General features: G+C 53.3%; 1 protein-coding gene across 3 annotated transcripts in view; it reads right to left on the bottom strand.

Moving 5' to 3' along the window:
* col17a1a (collagen, type XVII, alpha 1a) overlaps window positions 1-17,894 on the bottom strand; it is a 76,801-nt gene that overhangs the window by 47,043 nt on the left and 11,864 nt on the right. For all 3 annotated transcript variants that reach the window (XM_072239073.1, XM_072239074.1, XM_072239075.1), the window contains exons 6-19: window positions 16,549-16,668; window positions 16,157-16,204; window positions 14,881-14,907; window positions 14,061-14,108; window positions 12,961-13,104; window positions 11,110-11,277; window positions 9,477-9,545; window positions 7,604-7,684; window positions 5,895-5,963; window positions 4,962-5,114; window positions 3,188-3,265; window positions 1,934-1,969; window positions 1,358-1,498; window positions 511-657 (exon numbers count right to left, since the gene is read on the bottom strand). In XM_072239073.1, the coding sequence (XP_072095174.1) occupies window positions 511-657; window positions 1,358-1,498; window positions 1,934-1,969; window positions 3,188-3,265; window positions 4,962-5,114; window positions 5,895-5,963; window positions 7,604-7,684; window positions 9,477-9,545; window positions 11,110-11,277; window positions 12,961-13,104; window positions 14,061-14,108; window positions 14,881-14,907; window positions 16,157-16,204; window positions 16,549-16,668 (1,329 nt within the window). The remainder of the gene's footprint in view (window positions 1-510; window positions 658-1,357; window positions 1,499-1,933; window positions 1,970-3,187; window positions 3,266-4,961; window positions 5,115-5,894; window positions 5,964-7,603; window positions 7,685-9,476; window positions 9,546-11,109; window positions 11,278-12,960; window positions 13,105-14,060; window positions 14,109-14,880; window positions 14,908-16,156; window positions 16,205-16,548; window positions 16,669-17,894) is intronic.

Genomic DNA, 17,894 nt, shown 5'->3' with positions numbered 1-17,894 from the left:
CAGAGAACCCCCGGGGAATCCCACGTGGTCACATGGAGAACATCCAAACTCCCACACCGAGAGCCCCGGAGTTCGGGATTAAACCAAGTCTCTGCGACTGTGAGGCAGTAGCTGGACCTACTGCACTCTTCCCTCACTCCTTCCCCTCCCCACCCCTCCCTTTGTTTTCCCGCCACACACTCGCCTCACTCTCACTTCCCCCAACTCTCCCCTCTCATTCCCTCCCTCCCTCTCACTCCCCCCTCAGTCCCTCCCTCCATCTCATTCCCTCCCTCTCCTTTCCTCTCACTCCCCATCTCACTCCCTCCCTCCCTCTCACTGACCCCTTCTCACTCACCCTGCTACTCCCTCACACCATGTCCCCCTTTGATCTTCCCCTGCCTCCCTCCTCACTTTCCTCACTACTCCCTCCCCCTCCCTCCCCACAGCCCACCTTCCCTGATCTTCTATCCCAGTGAGACCTCTGGGTCTCTGTCCATTGCCTTCGCTCCCGATGTTGTTGGGTCTCACCTTGATATTCCTGGGTTTGCAGCTTGGCCGAGACCTTCTCCCAGATTGTTGCCTGGATGTCCGCGGGCCGGAGCTCGCTGGACAGTTTCAGGTTGGTCGGCGATTCCAGCTGACTGACCCTTTCCTTCAGCTTCCGCATCTCCTCCCCTGGAACCAGAGGGTCAGAGGTCACACACTGTCGGCAGGGGCCGGACACAGAGCTCTGGGGGTGGGGTGGGGTCACCCGCTAAGTTCAGGGGTTGTTCCTGAGCTAAGGGTGCACCCCCACCCTACCCCCTCCATCCTCTCCCTCAGCTACTGACCTGGCTGGGGTAAGGATATCCCGAATGCCTCTCCTCCAATCCTGACCAGAACCTATCCCAAACCTCCACTCCTAACACTCCTACTGCCTCATCCTACCCACTCCCTCTCTCCCACTCCCCACTGTTCCTCCTCCCCACTCCCCTACCCCATTCTCCTCCCCCACTTTCTCCCTCTATCTCCCTCATAACCTTCCCTCACTCACTCCCCGCACCTCCATCATCCACCCCCTCCCTTCCCCTTCCTCACCCATCCATCACCCCCCTCTCCCGTTCTCCTCTCACACCCTGTCCCTCACTCCCTGTCCCCACACCCCTCCTCTCACTCCCTCTCACCACTCCCCTCCTTCACTCCCCCATCCCTCATTCCCCTCCCCTCACTCCCTTCCCCACTCCCCTCCCTTTCTCCCCCTCTCCTATTCCTCTTTCTCATTCCACTTTCCCACTCCCCTCCCTCCTCCATTACTCCTCACACCCCAACTCCTTTCCCTCCTCCCTTAATCTTCTTCCTCACTCCCCCCTCTCCCTCTCTCCCCCCCATCACTCACCCAGTGCGATGAGGCCAAAGAGCAGCCCCAGCAGAAACAACCAGGCCAGCAGGAGTCCCAGCAGCCACTTCCACCACGAACAGCAGCGACAGCAGGAACACCAGGCGGGGAGAGCGTCCATCTCCTCGTCTGAGCGGATCTCTGCTGAGGGAGGGGTATCCGTGAGAGAACTGCAGACCCGGGGGGTGGGGGGAGAATGTGGAGGGAAGAGGGCTTGCAGGAGCAGAGGGGGAGCACGGGGAGGATAAATGTCAGAAAGGCGAGGAAGAGGAATAGGAGGGCACAGAGGGAGGAGGGTGTGGGAGGGAGAGGAGGTTGTGAAGGGTAAGGGACTCACAAGGATCTGGGATGGTGGGGGCAGATTTACTAGGAGCTTCCCAAAGGGAGATGAAACGGGGAAACGGTGGGCTGGGGAGGGGCGGAGCAGGGACTTGAGCTGGTCGGACAGTATGGGCACAAAGAGCAAAACAACTTCCTTTTGGGACGTGGTTCTCTTCCATCCCATGGATTACTGATTCCCACCCATCCAGTCACCGGGGCCCACCGGCACAGATTGTGCTGGAATTAGCCACTTACCCGCATACGTCGCTTTGTCCTTAGTCTCCATGCCTCCTGAGGAACAAACAGAAAACACCATTCACCAGGGAGGCAATGGGACAGTGCCAGCGCCAGGGCATGAGGGAGGGAGCAAGGATCGACTGGGGAAAGGGGTAATGAGGGAGACAGAGACAGATGTGGGGGGGAGGGAGGGAGGAACAGAGTAAGAGACAGAGAGAGACAGACAGAGAGACAGAGGCAGACAGAGAGAGAGAGAGACAGACAGACAGATGGGGGGAGGGAGGGAGAGGGAGAGAGAGAGGGGGGAGGGAGGAACAGAGTAAGAGACAGAGAGAGAGACAGATAGACAGACAAATGTGGGGGGGGAGGGAGGGAGACACAGACAGACAGACAGATGGGGGAGAGAGAGAGAGGGAGGGAGGAATAGAGAAAGAGACAGTGAGGCAGAGACACAGAGAGAGACAGACAGACAGAGACACGGAGAGAGACAGACAGACAGAGAGAAAGAGAGAGAGGGAGGAACAGAGAGAGAGAGAGATAGAATGAGAACGAGACAGGAGACTGAGAGAGAGAGAGAGACAGAAAGAAACGCTTGCCAGAGGACATCACAATACTTACAAGACTTTTGGACAGGTACATACTCAGGGAAGGTTGTGGGGGATGTGGGACTAGCTCAGATGGTTGGCATGGATGAGACGGGCTAAAAGGCCTGTTCTGTGCCGTGTAACTCTGCAAATCTAATGTCAGCTAGAGCAAGAGATTGACTGTCAGAGCGAGATGGAGAGGAGGAGGGAATAATAGATAGATTGATGGAGAGATAGAAACACAGAAAGACAGATAGCAGAGCAGTCGGGGAGGAGGAGACATCCGAAAGGGAGATGGAGAAAGAAAGGGGTAGAGGGGACATTAAGAGTTGAGAGTTGGAAAGAGGGGGAGGGAGCGAGAGAGAGAGAGTGGGGCGAGAGAGGGGAGTAGTGAGAAAGGCAGGTGAGAGGGGGGCAAGAGAGGGAGTATGGGGGGCAAGGGAGACAGGGTGAGAAAGAGAGAAAGAGATTAGAGAGGGACAGAGGAACAACTGAGGGAGAATGAGATCACTGCAGTGATGCGACAGTGGCTGAAAGTCTGCCACCGTTCACCACTTTGCTTCTCGCGTGTTAGGTGTTAGTGAAGGAAACTGTCCCAATCTAAACCTGGTACAGTATGTTGTTCCCACAGATCCCAGGACGGAGGATGAGGTCACTTGCTGATGCCTCTGTCCTGTTCCATTCTTACCATTTGACTGGGATTTGTTGGTTGATATGCTGGTCAACACCACTGGCTCCTTCTTCAAGGCTTCATCCACGGAGGTGGCTGCAAGATACAGAAACAATTTACCCCCAGAGTTTGGCTGGCAGGTCCTGGGATTAGACCCAGCTTCTTGCCCAGTTCTGCACAATCTCTCCAAAACTGGGTAGGAGCACACAGAGATAGGGGGAGGAGTTGGTCAGTTGGTACCTCCAGCCTGTTCCATCATATAATGAGATTGTGGCCAGTCAAACCTTGGCCTCACCACCAGTGAGTACGGTAGACATCCCTAGTTGAAGTGTCTACCTACCTCGGTTTCCAGTATATTCAGGTGGTGCGAGAGGATGGCGGGGAGTGCATGGGAGAGTGGGAGATGGTGGGACCCTCCCATCCAACCTGGACCCACGACACCTCCGCATTGGTCAACAAGACACGGAAGCGTCTACACTCTCTGAGGAGATTGAGGCGTGCAAGGCTCCCTGCCCCCATTCGAACAACTTTCTGCAATGTTTTGAGACTGTCCTGTCTAGCTGAAACTACAGAGGTCAGTAAAAACCACTGAGAGGATTATGGGGTCCCTCTTACCCCTATTTGTGACAGGAACATTGCAGATGAAGGGCCCAAGGCATTGTTGAGGATCCCTACCACCTATCCCACAATCTCTTTGACCTACTATCATCAGGAAGGAGGTACAGGAGCATCAGGACCAGGACTGTCAGACTGGGTAACAGCTTCTTCCCTCGAGCTGTGAGACTAAAGAATACCCAGCCACCACTGAGGTCTCATCACTAGGACGTCGAGCTGTTGACTGTTTACTCCTGCTGTGCACTACATACATTTTAAATTATATTTTATTAACTCATTTGCTTTAATATTTTGTTTTTTGTGATGTGTGTGATATATGATGTGTGGGTGCACCATGGTCCTGAGAGATGTTGTTTGGTTTGGTTCTATTTACACACAGAGTCAGATGACAAGGAATTTGAACTTGCCCTTGACAGTGGCAGGGTGTGACAGTGATGAGGAGACTAGACTGGAGGTGATCATACTGCACGGTGAGGCAGTTGGAGGGTCTGTGCCCTCATCTCCCTGCAACAGGGGTTCATGAGGACCCAGAGTCAGACCAACTAGCCCATGACCCCACACCCCACACCGTGCGAGCTGCCCCCCATCCCACGACGCCCCTCACCACCCAGTGACAAGCGTTTTTCTTGTAACAGCTGCACGACACAGAGGTGAGCGTGACAAGAACACGAGGCTGCCGTGGCTGTGATGGGGTGGGTGAGGACCGGAATGTGCTGGCCCCCACCCACTCTTAGCCCATGGGACGGAGCGGACTGTGAGCTTGGGGCTCCCTGTGGCATGGGGGGAGGCGATGGTTGGGATTGGGTGGGGAACCCCAAGGAGGGGTTGGTTAGATGATACCAGGGAGAGATGTGAATTCAGAGGAGGGGTGGATTGGGTGACCCCCAGGGAGCGATTGAGGACCCCTGGAAGGGATGGGTGACACTGAAGAGAGTTAGGTGACTACAGGGATAGGTGGGAGATCCCCGGAGTGTGGTAGGAGGATGGGTGGGAGATCTCCGGACCTGTGGTAGGAGGATGGGTGGGAGATCTCCGGACCTGTGGTAGGAGGATGGGTGGGAGATCTCCGGACCTGTGGTAGGAGCATGGGTGGGAGATCTCCGGAGCGAGGTAGGAGACACTGGGGAGTGCTGATGGCAGGACTGGGTCCCAGACAGGGTGTGGAGGTGCGTGTTACCGGTGAAAGCACTGGACGAGGTAGTGAAGAGTTTGCCGCTGTCCTTGGTCATGATCAGAAGCTCCGTCTCCTTCCGCGGTGGCGCGTTCTCCTTCTCCAACAGCACAAACTTGTAGTCCTTCTGAAGCAGATTGTCCGAGCTCAGTGGGCTCACTGTGGGGAGGGGCAGGCAGTGACATACCTATCACCTACTGGTACTCTCACACCCAACACCGACTGACACACTCATCCACACAGACACACTCACACCTGACACCGACTGAGACACCCTCACTCGGACAGACACACTCACACCCGACACCGACTGACACACCCTCACCCACACAGACAGACACACACCCAGAACCGACTGACACACCCTCAGCCGGACGGACACACTCACACCCGACACCGACTAACACCCTCACTCCCGACACCGACTGACACACCCTCACCCTGACAGACACCCTCACCCCCGACACCGACTGGCACACCCTCACCCACACAGACACACTCACACCCAGAACCGACTGACACACCCTCACCTGGACAGACACACTCACACCCGACACTGACTGACCCACCACTAACTGACTCCCACCCACCACCGATTGACAAACCCTCACCTGTACTGACACAAACACAGTGGGAGAGGAGAGTCTTGTGCGAGGAGTCACAGTCAGTAGTGACACACTCACACTAGACCACCACACTCACACTGACGCACGCTCATTGACACCTACATGCTGGGATCAACGCAGCCACACAGACATGCGTGCTTGGTACGGTTCTGGCTAGAGATGGTCGAGGAAGGAGTGGAGTTGGGGGGGGGGGTTTGGTGAGGATGAGTGAAGGGGGTGGGAGGAGAGAGGGGAGGAGGAAGGAATGGGGAGGGTGCTGAGGTAGAAGTGGGGTGGTGGGTTAAGGGAAAAGTTTGGGTTTGGGGTCACTAACCTGTTGAGATGTTGTGGCTGGTGGAGACCGCACTCGAATTGGAAACCTGGTTCTTCTGCACCCCGAGGACTGCAGAAACAAGGGTTGTGGCGGTGTCAACAGGTAGAGTTAATACAGTTACAGCAAGGAAATAGCCTTCTGCAAATCACTCGAAGGTACCGACTTTCTCCGGGGTACAGTCCTCGAAGTACTGACTGTCTCACAGCATACAGACCCCATTCAGTCTCCATTAGGCCAATTGGCCCATCGAGTCTGCTCCACCTTTCCATCATGGCTGATTATTATCTCTCTCAACCCCATTCTCCTGCCTTCTCCCCTTAACCTTGATGTCCTGACTAATCAAGAATCAATCAAACTCTGCTTTAAATAATACCTAATTGCTTGGCCTCCACAGCTGTCTGTGGCAATGGATTCCACAGATTCGCTACTCTCTGGCTAAAGAAATTCTTCCTTATCTCTGTTCTAAGTGGATGTCCCTCTATTCTGAGGCAGTGCCCTCTGGTCTTAGACTCCCCCACCACAGGGAACATCCCCTCCTCATCCACTCTGTCTAGGCCTTTCAATATTCAATAGGTTTCCATGAGATCACCCCCTCATCCTTCTAAACTCCAGCAAGTACAGGCCCAGAGCCATCAAAATCTCCTAATCTATTAACCCTTTCATTCTCAGAATAATTCCCAAGAAGCTCCTCTGGACCCTCTCCAATACCAGCACATCTTTTCTTAGATAAGGGGCCCAAAACTGCACACAATACTCCAAGTATGGTCTCACCAATACCTTAAAAAGCCTCAGCTTAGTATCCTTGCTTTTATATTTAATCCCCTGGAAATGAATGCTAACGTAGCATTTGCCTTCCTTAGCACTTACTCAACCTGCAAATTAACCTGCAGGAAATCCTGCACAAGGACTCCCATCTCCTTTTGCATCTCCATTTAGAAAATAATCTAAGCCTTTGTTCCGTCTACCAAAGTGCAAGATCCCTACACCATATTCCATTTGTCTTTTTTGCCAATTCTCCCGGTCTGTCCAAGTCCTTCTGTGAACTACCTGCTCCTCCACTTAACTTCGTATCATCCACAAACCTGGCCACAAAGCCACCAGTTCTGTCATCCAATTCATTGACATATAACGTGAAAAGAAGCAATCACAACAACGACCCCTACAAACACCACTAGTCACTGGCAGCCAAACAGAAAAGGCTCCCTTTGTTCCCACTCTTTGCCTGCTGTCAGTCAGCCAGTCTTCTATCCACACCTTTCCTGTAATACCATGGGCTCTCAGCTAGTTAAGCAGCCTCATTTGTCAAAGGCCTTCTGAAAATCCATGTAAACATCATCCACTGCCTCTCTTTCATCCATCCTGCCCGTTATTTCCTGAAAGATTTCCAAAAAATTTGGGATTTGAGACTCCTCGGGATCTGTTTCCCAAAGGCATTGACTCTCACTGGCGTACAGTCCCTGATGACCTGACTGTCCTGGGGTAACAGTCCCTAAAGGAACTGAGTGCCCCTAGGGTGAAGTTCCTGAATGTATTCACTCTCCCAATAGTATGGTACTCAAAGGTACAACTCGCCCCGTGATGTGCTTCTCAAAGGCAGTGACTCTCCAAGGATACAGTTCTCAGGGGTACTGAATCTCCTAGGTTACGGCTACTGCTTAAACCAGCACCTGGTGATCGGGTGATAGGAAGTGAGGTTTCCCACTACTCACCTTGGGGTTGAGTGCCCAGGGTCTGTGAGGAACCACTGACTGTACCGGTGTTGGATACCAAATTGTTCTGAACTCCCTGGACTGTTGAAGTGAGAAAGGAGTAGAAAACAGATTCAGTCCAAGTAACAATGGTCCTCTCCCCACTGCCCATTCCTGGACCATGACTAAAGGCCACCCAGTGGCTGCAGCCTGACCTCTGGCCTCATGACCTCGGGGACTGCAGCATGGAGAGGGCAGCTGGTTGGAGACACACTGCAATTCAAGTGTGGGGGGCTGCACCAGAGTAAGATCAGCGAGGGGATGCAGACAGCACGGGAATGGTTGGAGTTGTGGACGGTGAGAGGATGCAGACAGCACGGGAATGGTTGGAGTTGTGGACAGTGAGAGGATGCAGACAGCACGGGAATGGTTGTTGTGGACAATGAGGGGATGCAGACAGCACGGGAATGGTTGGAGTTGTGGACAGTGAGAGGATGCAGACAGCGCGGGAATGGTTGGAGTTGTGGACAGTGAGAGGATGCAGACAGCACGGGAATGGTTGGAGTTGTGGACAGTGAGAGGATGCAGACAGCCCGGGAATGGTTGGAGTTGTGGACAGCGAGGGGATGCAGACAGCACGGGAATGGTTGGAGTTGTGGACAGTGAGAGGGTGCAGACAGCACGGGAATGGTTGGAGTTGTGGACGGTGAGGGGATGCAGACAGCACGGGAATGGTTGGAGTCGTGGACGGCGAGAGGATGCAGACAGCACGGGAATGGTTGGAGTCGTGGACAGTGAGAGGATGCAGGCAGCACGGGAATGGTTGGAGTTGTGGACGGTGAGGAGATGCAGACAGCACGGGAATGGTTGGAGTTGTGGACGGTGAGGAGATGCAGACAGCACGGGAATGGTTGGAGTCGTGGACAGTGAGGGGATGCAGACAGCACGGGAATGGTTGGAGTCGTGGATGGTGAGAAAGGTTGTTGAAGGAGGATATAGACCAGCTGTGACATGGGTGGAGAAATGGAGCAGATGATGTTTAACCTGAGAAAGGGCAAGGAGTAGCAGTTCGGGAGGTCATATATAAAGGGAAGGTTTACAGTGAACAGAGTGACCCTTGATTCAATCCACCTGGATCAGGGGTTTTATCCTCTCATTGGTCTATACCCTTTCCTATATCAATTAACTATCCTTTACCAAATAACCATTAGTTTATCTCTCCACATATAAATCCTTGAATTATACTGACTAAATTACTCTATCTCCTCAAACCCAATAAGTCACACTGGCATAACCTGCCTCCCACCGCTCCCCCCATTATATATCAAAATAAAAATAAAGAAATATTTCAAAGAATATTCTGATCAATCCCTTTTCATTCGTACATTCATAAACAAGGTGTTAAATAGTGTTCATTCCATTCTTTAAAACCAATGGAACGGTTGCCACTCGGGTTCCACACCCCCACTCCCGAGGTGGTCACCACTATAATAACTGAGGGGCTTCCTCACCAAACCCGGTCCCTCCCTGCCCAGTAGCAGAAGGCCCCTGCACCACCGCCCCCCGCCCCGTCCCGTCCCGGTGTCCTTGCAGTGGCTGCACCAGCGCACTCTCCTGCAGCCTGGGATGTGCCGGTCAGCACCCTTCTTTCACGGACATCTCAACGTGCCGGCAGACCAATAAGTTTCAGGCAGAACAAAGGGCATGTCTCACTGAGTTGAAGATCTGCCTGCAGTACTTGATGTCCGTGTGTGTGTGTGTCTGGGACAGCTGACCCCCCAATTACTGTAATACTTCAAGAACTGGTGACTGTGCGACCGTCGGGAGCAGGATCTGTCCTGAGCTCTGTCTGACTGTGTCTGGGGTAACTGCGCGATGGCTGTGTCAGACTCACCGGTTGAGGTAGTCAGTGCCACACTCGACGTCGCCGGGACAGTCGCTTTGTTGTTCTGGAGTCCGTGCGCTGACGAGTGAGCAGAGGAGATCAGAATTAGTGAGACTGGCCAAACGCAGCCGGTTCAGCAGAGCCTGAGCTGCTGGAAATCCTGACAGACACAGCCCACTCCCTCCCAGGGCCCGGGGTGTGGAGGGAAATCTCTGCACACAATTGGATCACAGAGGGTGTGGATAGCAGTCTCCATTCCAGGCCACTGCCCAAAGAAAATCTTTTCAACACTGAGCACCCATAAATATTTCAACACAATAGACTGTAAAACACCTTGAGCAGGTTATACCGTCAGGGTTTCTTTGCCCGCCCTGATCACCTGTTGCATCTGCACTGTAGCGATCAATATACTGTGTGCAAGGAACCCAGTCCCTCTTTACCAAAGCAATCTGCATCTCCCATACATTCGTCCTCCACAGTAGAGAGGCGCACAGCCCTCTCTCACACACACACTCTCTGTCACAGCTTTACCCATTCACTTCACCTATCCATATCCCTTTGCAGAGTTCCTGCGTCCTCCTGAAAGCTGGTTTTCCTACCTCCCTTTGTATCAGCAACCCCTAATTCCTTTGTCTGTCATTGTTACTGAAGAATGAAGGAACATAGAATAATAATATAGTCGTGACAGTCTTTTAGTTACTGATCGCCTGTCTGGAAGTGACCCATTAACCCTAATCTTCCAGAGACACTGGAGGCTACAGAAGCTGGAATCTGGAGCAACGTGCAACCTGCCGGAGGTGGGTCAAGTGAAGAGTTTCAACATGAAAGGGAGAGGCAGAAGAATGGGCTGAGAGGCTTAATTGTACTCCTATGTGTAACGTTAACATTTTAAGATCGGGTTTGTCACGTGTACACTGAAGAATCAAAGCATGCAGCAGAATGCATCGTCTGCGTCAAAGACCACCACAGTCCGAGGGTGAGCTGGGGGCAGCCCAAGTGTCGCCACGCTTCCAGTGCCGACGAAGCGTGCCCGCAACTTACTTACCCTAACCTGTACGTCTTTGGGGTGTGGGACGAAATTGGAGCGCCCAGATGAGACACCCATGGTCACGGGGAGAACGTACAAATGTCCTCACAGACCGGAATTATACCCAGAGTTTACAGCTGGTTCCGTAAAGCATTACGCTAACCGCTTCACTCCAAAAATACCGCGCGACCTGCTGACTGCTGGTTGAATCCTGATTCTATGTTCTCTGCCGATCAGCCAGTCAGTCCTCCATCTGTGCCGATGTGCCTTACGGTCTCATGAAACGTGAACAATTCAAGATTGGTTTTATGTTTTTAGTGCATTGTTTGCATCAGCAGCTAACACTGGCGGAGGATGTGCTGTGAGCTGCCTGCCATTGTCACCGTGCTTACGGCACCAATGTAGCATGCCCACAACTTATTAGTGCTAACTCTAAGCATACGTCTTTGGAGTGTGGGAGGAAGTCCATGAGGTCACGGGGAGGACGTACCGACAGCGATGGATCTCAATACTTATCGATGGCTCTGTAAAGCACTGTGCTGACCACTATGTTACTACGGCGTCAGTACAGTCACTGAGCTGGGACCCCTGCTGCGGCTGGCAGTGTGTACCCACCTATGACAGAGGAGGACCCCGATGTGGTTAACACCGGTGTACCGGCGGTGGACAGGTTGTTTCGGTACTCTGTCAGTCCCACTCTGGAGCCCAGCGGAGGCACCGTCGACGTCCAGGTGAAGCTGGGCAAAGCTGGGTCCAGGAGTGCGGTGTCGTATCGTCCAGACACTGTGGAAAAGCAAAGAGGGAGGTGCTCCGTGATTTGCAGTCGGCACTGAGGACGGGCGGCCGCAGGGACAGCGAGGAGGAAGCCATTTGGCCTTTCAAACCTGACCTAAGCAACCAATCACCTAAGATCTTGTCTAATCTGACCCCCCCATCCCCGTGCAAAGATCAATCAATCTCAATGTGAGTTGATCCCATGACTCCACAACTGGGGCCGAGATATCCAAAAATGTGAAGACATTTTTCCTCGTCTCCATCTGAAATGGGCAAATACCTGGTTTAGATGATCTAGTGCCACGTGTCTGTGAAGCTGCTGCAAGTCCATTTCTCGCAGCAACTGCGCAAGAGGACAATAAACTCAGCCTCGGCTTTGACTCCCCCCGAACATTGTAGTTACAGCTCCAGAGACCGTTCAGCTCGTCCATCTGCAGCTCCTGGGACGGCAGCCCCTTTTCTTTTTGATGGCAAAGGTATTCCTAGCATCACGTTTTTGACACCCAGTGCCCCGGTCCTTTGAAAATCTCCCCACTCTCTCTCTCTCTCCCTCTCTAAACCCGCTGTCGCCTTGTCCACACCTTGCCTCCTTCACTGAGGGGACACCCCAGGCCAAAAGTCCAAACATTAATCCTCACCCCCACCCAGCGAGACGCTCACAACCACCCCGAGAGAGGGGGAGAAAGTGAGAACAAGGAAAGGGAGAGAGGGGGAGAGAAGGGGAGAGGGAAAGAGGAAATGAGGGAGGGGAAAGAGAGAAGAGGGAAAAGAGAAGGGGGAAAGAAAGAAGAAGGGGAAAGGGAGAAGGGGAAAAGGGAAAAGGGAAAGAGAGAAGGGGAAAGAGAGAAGGAAGGGGAAAGAGCGAAGGAGGGAGGAAGAGAGTGGGAGGGAGAGGGGGATAGAGGGAGGGAGAGGGGGAAGGAAGGAAGGAGGGGGAAAGAGGGAAGGAGAGAAAGTGATGACAATCTATCATATGGGAGGGAGATTGAAAAACTGGCTGAGTGGTGCCACAACAAAAATCTCTCATCCAATCTCAGAAAGACAGAGGAGCTGATTTTTGTCTTCAAGATGAGGAAACCGGAGGTCCAAGAGCCAGTTCTCATGGGTGATCAGAAGTGGAGAGGGTCAGCTACTTTAAATTCCTCAGTTAACATTTCTGAGGATCTGTCCCGGGTCCTGCACGTAAATGAAATTACGAAAAAGCCTCTGCTTCCCTAGGAATTTGCATAGCTTTGGCACGACGCCTAAAACTTTGGCAAACTTCTATAGATTTGTGGTGGAGACTATATTAACTAGCTACATCACAGCCTCTATAGAAACACCAATATCGTTGAATGTAAGATCCTACAAAAAGTAGTGGATATGGCCCGGTCCATCACAGGTAAAGCCCTCCCCATCACTGAGCACATCGACACGGAGCATTGTCGCAGGAGAGCAGCATCCATCATCAGGGACCCCCTGCCCCCCAAATATCAAATATTCTTTGATGTAAATCTTCAAAGCTAGAAGTCTTTGCTCTGTGATTGCGAAATACTCCTAAGGATTTATCTCCTCTCCCATCACTGTCGACTGACAGACGCTCCTGAAGTGGTTAACAGACACCCCCTCACCCAACCCTGGTGATTGACGCTTGTTTGACAGACGCTCCTACGGTGGTTGAAGACGAAACGCGATTGATAGACGCTCCCTTACCTGACTGGGAGCTGGCGCTGACTATCTTCGTCTCTACGACGGCCTTTTTGGGATAGGGCAGGGTGTTGGGGGCTGACCGCGGAGGGCTGGTGCTGGCTGATCGACTCCCCTTCAGCAACCTCTTCACGTCTTCTAGCTCTGTCCCTGGGCACAGGGTAAAAGGAGAGGTCACAAACCGTGGCACCTTTGTTTGTAACTCCAAACAGCCAGAACCCAGGGACCACCCCACCTCCCCCCCGTGTAACGACATAATCTGGAACCCAAGGACACTGCTGAGAGCAGACACCAGAGGTCTAGAACTCTGGGACGCTGCTGAGGGCAACCCCCGAGATCTGGAACCATGGACAATATTGAGGGCAACTCCAGAGATCTAGGATTCAGACTCAGGGACTGTTGAGGGCAACATCAGAGGTCTAGAACCCAGGGACACTGCTGAGGGCGACACCACAGATCTAGAACCCAGGGACACTGCTGAGGACAACACCAGTTATCTAGAACCCAGGGACACTGCTGAGGGTGACACCACAGATCTAGAACCCAGGGACACGGCTGAGGGCAACACCAGTTATCTAGAACCCAGGGACACTGCTGAGGGCAACACCAGAGATCTAAAGCCCAGAGACACTGAGATAGAGTGTTGAGCGACGGGTGGGTTAGGGGCAACTTATCAAGGCGTCCGATCTCTGGGTGAACGAATACAGGGGCCTTCTCTCTTCGTTTTCCCGCCTCTTTCTTGATCCCGTCCTTCAACTTTTCTCCCTCACTCCCTCCTTCTCCCCACACACTCATCTCTCGCTCTCACTTCCCCCTTTGCTCTATTTTCGCCCCATTACCCCTCCCTTTTCACACTGTGCTTCTCTCCCTTCCCCCCCATTATTTCCGATTTTTATCAACCGTCTGTGAGAATCGACCTGACACTGTAATCAGCATTCACCCCACCCACCACACCCCCTTCCCGGCAGTGCGCCTAAGCCCCCTCCTGGGCCGGAGATCGCGGGTGAGAGGCCAGAGTTGAGGAGATGTGAGGTTCCCCGACCCACCTGCCCTCCCCTCTACCCTTCCCCATCGATCTGGGGTCACCTGAAGCGGAGGGAACTTACAGCGTCCGTTGGGCGATGCGCTCTGCAGCCGGGCTCGGATCGCGCTCTCTGAAACGCAGAGGGTCTCGTTAGAGAGCGGCTCACAACAGACACTCTCCCCCGCCCCACGAAGCGACTCCTCCCCAGCCCACGGAGAATTCTTTCACACACCCCGCAGCCCATGGAAAGCCTCTCCTCCCCCGCCACCTCGGTTACGCTCACTGTCCCACATCAGTACGCGACACTTACACGGAATCCCGAACACACTCACTGCCAGTCCCACCACTACGGGTAGTCGCGGCCGGTTACCAACGGTCAGCCAGGGTAAGGGGTAAGGGGTGAGGGCAGGGTCGACGGTCAAAGGATCGTGGACGGTAAACTAGGGCGAGGAACACCGGAGGAGGCAACAGCTGGGTCCCCCGAACAGGAACAGGATAGGGGTGGGGGGGGGGGGGGGTCCGGTGGTCCGGGTCCAAATCTCTGGCGGAGCAGTCAGAGTCGCAGAGGAGCGGGAAAGACTCAACACCTCATCCAGGGATCAGTAACTGACCCTCCTAAGGCTCTATACTACCTCATAACCCTCCCTCACTACCGCTCCTCCTCCATTACCGCCCCTCCTCTTCCCTTTACTACCATCCCTCCCTCTGTCAGTGCCGCCCCCTGAGACTAGTTAAACAGTGTTACACTGCGCTGGTGTAACCCTCCGGCAGATCGGAGCAGGGTCTTGCAAAGTCCGGCGGACCCGGGGACGGGGACGGGGGGCTCAGCACCGCGGACTTGCTGCTGGGTCACGCACGCCCGGGATCATTCACTCTGTTCTCTCAAGCATGTGTTACTGTACCTCGACTCTGACTCCTGCCCCTGGTACCTGACAAAATAAAATCAGCAACGATATATTACTATTCGCCGTACAGCAGATCATCTCTCCTCCCACACCGTCCCGGGATCAGGCACAGGGTGAATCTCCCTCAACACCGTCCCATCACACATTCCTGGGGTCAGCCACAGAGTGAAGCTCCCTCCACACCGTCCCATCACACACTCCTTTTCTTTTTAAATCTTTTTATTAATTTTCAAAATTATAAACTCAATAACAAAGTTGGTACAAAGAGACTGGAATAATCTTAATCAGCATTGTCACACACTCCTGGAGTCAGACACAGAGTGAAGCTCCCTCCACACTGTCCCATCACACACTCCTGGGGTCAGACACAGAGTGAAGCTCCCTCCACACCATCCTGTCACACACTCCTGGGGTCAGACACAGTGTTGAAACCCTCTCCACGCTGTCCCATCACACACTCCTGGGGTCAGACACAGAGTGAAACTCCCTCCACACTGTCCCATCACACACTCCTGGGGTCAGACACAGAGTGAAGCTCCCTCTACACCATCCATCACACACTTCCGGGGTCAGACACAGAGTGAAGCTCCTTCTACACCATCCATCATACACTCCTGGGGTCAGACACAGTGTGAAACTCACTCCACGCTGTCCCATCACACACTCTTGGGGTCAGACACAGAGTGAAACTCTCTCCACACTGTCCCATCACACACTCCTGGGGTCAGACACAGAGTGAAGCTCCCTCTACACCATCCATCACACACTTCTGGGGTCAGACCCAGTGTGAAACTCTCTCCACACTCTCCCAGGTAGTGACAGTACTGAGTTATACACAAAGCAAAGCTCGGGGTGATTGTAAAGGTGGGTTGAGAGATGGCTCCCCCAGTGGGGGTATCTAGAACCAGTGATAGGCTGGGGTGAGGCTAGTTTCAGATGAAGAGAAAGGAGGGGCAGGGGGAGATTTCTTCTCAGCACATGGTGAACCTTTAGCATTGTCCCCCCCCCCAGGGGTGTTGTGGTGGAGTAACTGTATGTGACAAGTGTCTTGGGGGGGGGGAGTGGAGAGGTTTGGGCAATAGACAGATCAGGCCCCTGATCCCTGATGGTCGGAAGCCAGATCCAGGACAGATGGACATTCTGGTCCCCATTCTAACATCCTGGGCTCTTTAGCTCAGTTCCTCCTGCCTTTGGTGGTGGGTGGTGTGAGATCCCTGTCCCACGCCTGGCCGTTTGGTCTGTGTGAATAATATTGAAGTTTTAATATCCTTACTGAAGTCTTTTCTGGTGAGTTCGGGGGATGAATTCCCACTGGAACTTCCTGCAAAAAAAAATTCGATTCAGTAAATCGTTCAGAGCCTCGGAGATACCCCAGACCCATCCAATGCTCTCTCCCTCCCCCTTTCTCTCACACACACACCATCCCTCTCATACTTTCCCAACCCCGTCCGATGCTCTTTCTCCCACACACACACGTCTCCCTCAACACATTCACATACTCTCCCAGTCCCGTCCAATGTACTCTCTCTCTCCCACCCACACACACTCTCGCAGCACACTCCCCCCATGCACGCTCTCTAACTCACACTCACTCTCTCTCTTTCAGTCACTCTCTCGCTCTCTCCATTCCCCCATTTCCTCTCCTCCCTCCAGTCCCTGACATACCCTCGTATCCTACATTCCGGCAGAAGGCAGTTTTACGCTCCAGTGTGGTGTCTGGTGAGACTGAGTATGAGGAGCTCGGGAATCGTGTGCGGGAATATCCCCCGGAGGAGCTTCGTCCGGCTGTTGGGAACAAACCGAGGCATTGGATAAGAGTGGAAGGCATTTTCCCGCTCCTGCCACCCATTCGGCCGACTGGTGCCCAACACTTTGATGTACGGACAGGCCGAAACCCCTCTCTCGCTCGCTCTCCCAGTCTCACTAACCTCCCCTCCTCCTCCCTCATCCCAGCCTTCCCCTCATCTCATTCTCCTTCCTCCCTCACTCATTCACTCACCCTCTGCTGCTCCCACAGTTTCTCTTTTCACTTTAATTCCCATCTCTCTCTCTCTCACTCTCCCAGCACTCTTGCCCTATTGCCTCCTCAAACCAATCTCCTTCACCCTTACTCATCTCCACTCTCCCTCAAATCACTCCCTATCCCTCACAAATTCCTCTCATTTCCACCCTCACTATCCCCCTCACTGCCTTCCCTCACTCTCCCTTCTCCCTCTCACTCTCCCCTCACCCACATTACCATCACTCCCTATCCCTAACAATCCTGTCTCATTTCTACCCCACTATCCCCTTCACTTCCTCCTCTCACTCAATCCTTCCACCCTCACTCTCCCTCCCCTCACTCTCCCCTCTCCCCTCTCACTCCCCTCTCACCCACCTTCCCAGCACTCCTTATCCCTCACAAATCCCTCTCATTTCCACCCTCACTATCCACTCCCTCCCTCCCCTCACTTTTCCCTTATCTACATTCCCATCACTCCCTGTCCCTAACACTCTTGTCTTCACTCCCACCCATCAATCCCTCCCCCTCACCCTCCTCTCCTCAATTCCCATCAATCCCTATCACTCTATCCTTCTCCTCTTCACTCTTCCCTTTCTCTTTCCCCACTCATTCACTGTCCTCTCCTCCCTCCCCTCACCTTCTCGCACTCCCTCAGGATTTATTGATCCCATGTACATGGAAACATTCAGTGAAACGTCCTGTTTGCATTAACAACCAACACAATCAAGGATGTGCTGGGGGCAGCCCGTAAGGGTCACCATACATTCCTGTGCCAATATAGCGTACCTACAACATAACAACAACAGCAAAACAAATCCCATTCCTCCTACTGAACCATGCACAGACACAGCCCTCCAACACCAGGACTGGCTAACTTTGGCCTCCAGCCTCCAGCAGACTCGGACTTGCAGGCTTTAGAGCTTTGATTTCCCTAGTTAAGTTGTAGAGATTCGAGAACTCGGGGGCTCCTGTCAACATTCAGACTTCATAGAACATAGAACTGTATGGC

This window comes from Mobula birostris, chromosome 21 (genome assembly GCF_030028105.1).
Source record: "Mobula birostris isolate sMobBir1 chromosome 21, sMobBir1.hap1, whole genome shotgun sequence".
Lineage (NCBI taxonomy): Eukaryota > Metazoa > Chordata > Chondrichthyes > Myliobatiformes > Myliobatidae > Mobula > Mobula birostris.
The sequence above is the reverse complement of the archived record's forward strand: the minus strand, read 5'-3'. Positions and strand labels throughout refer to the sequence as shown.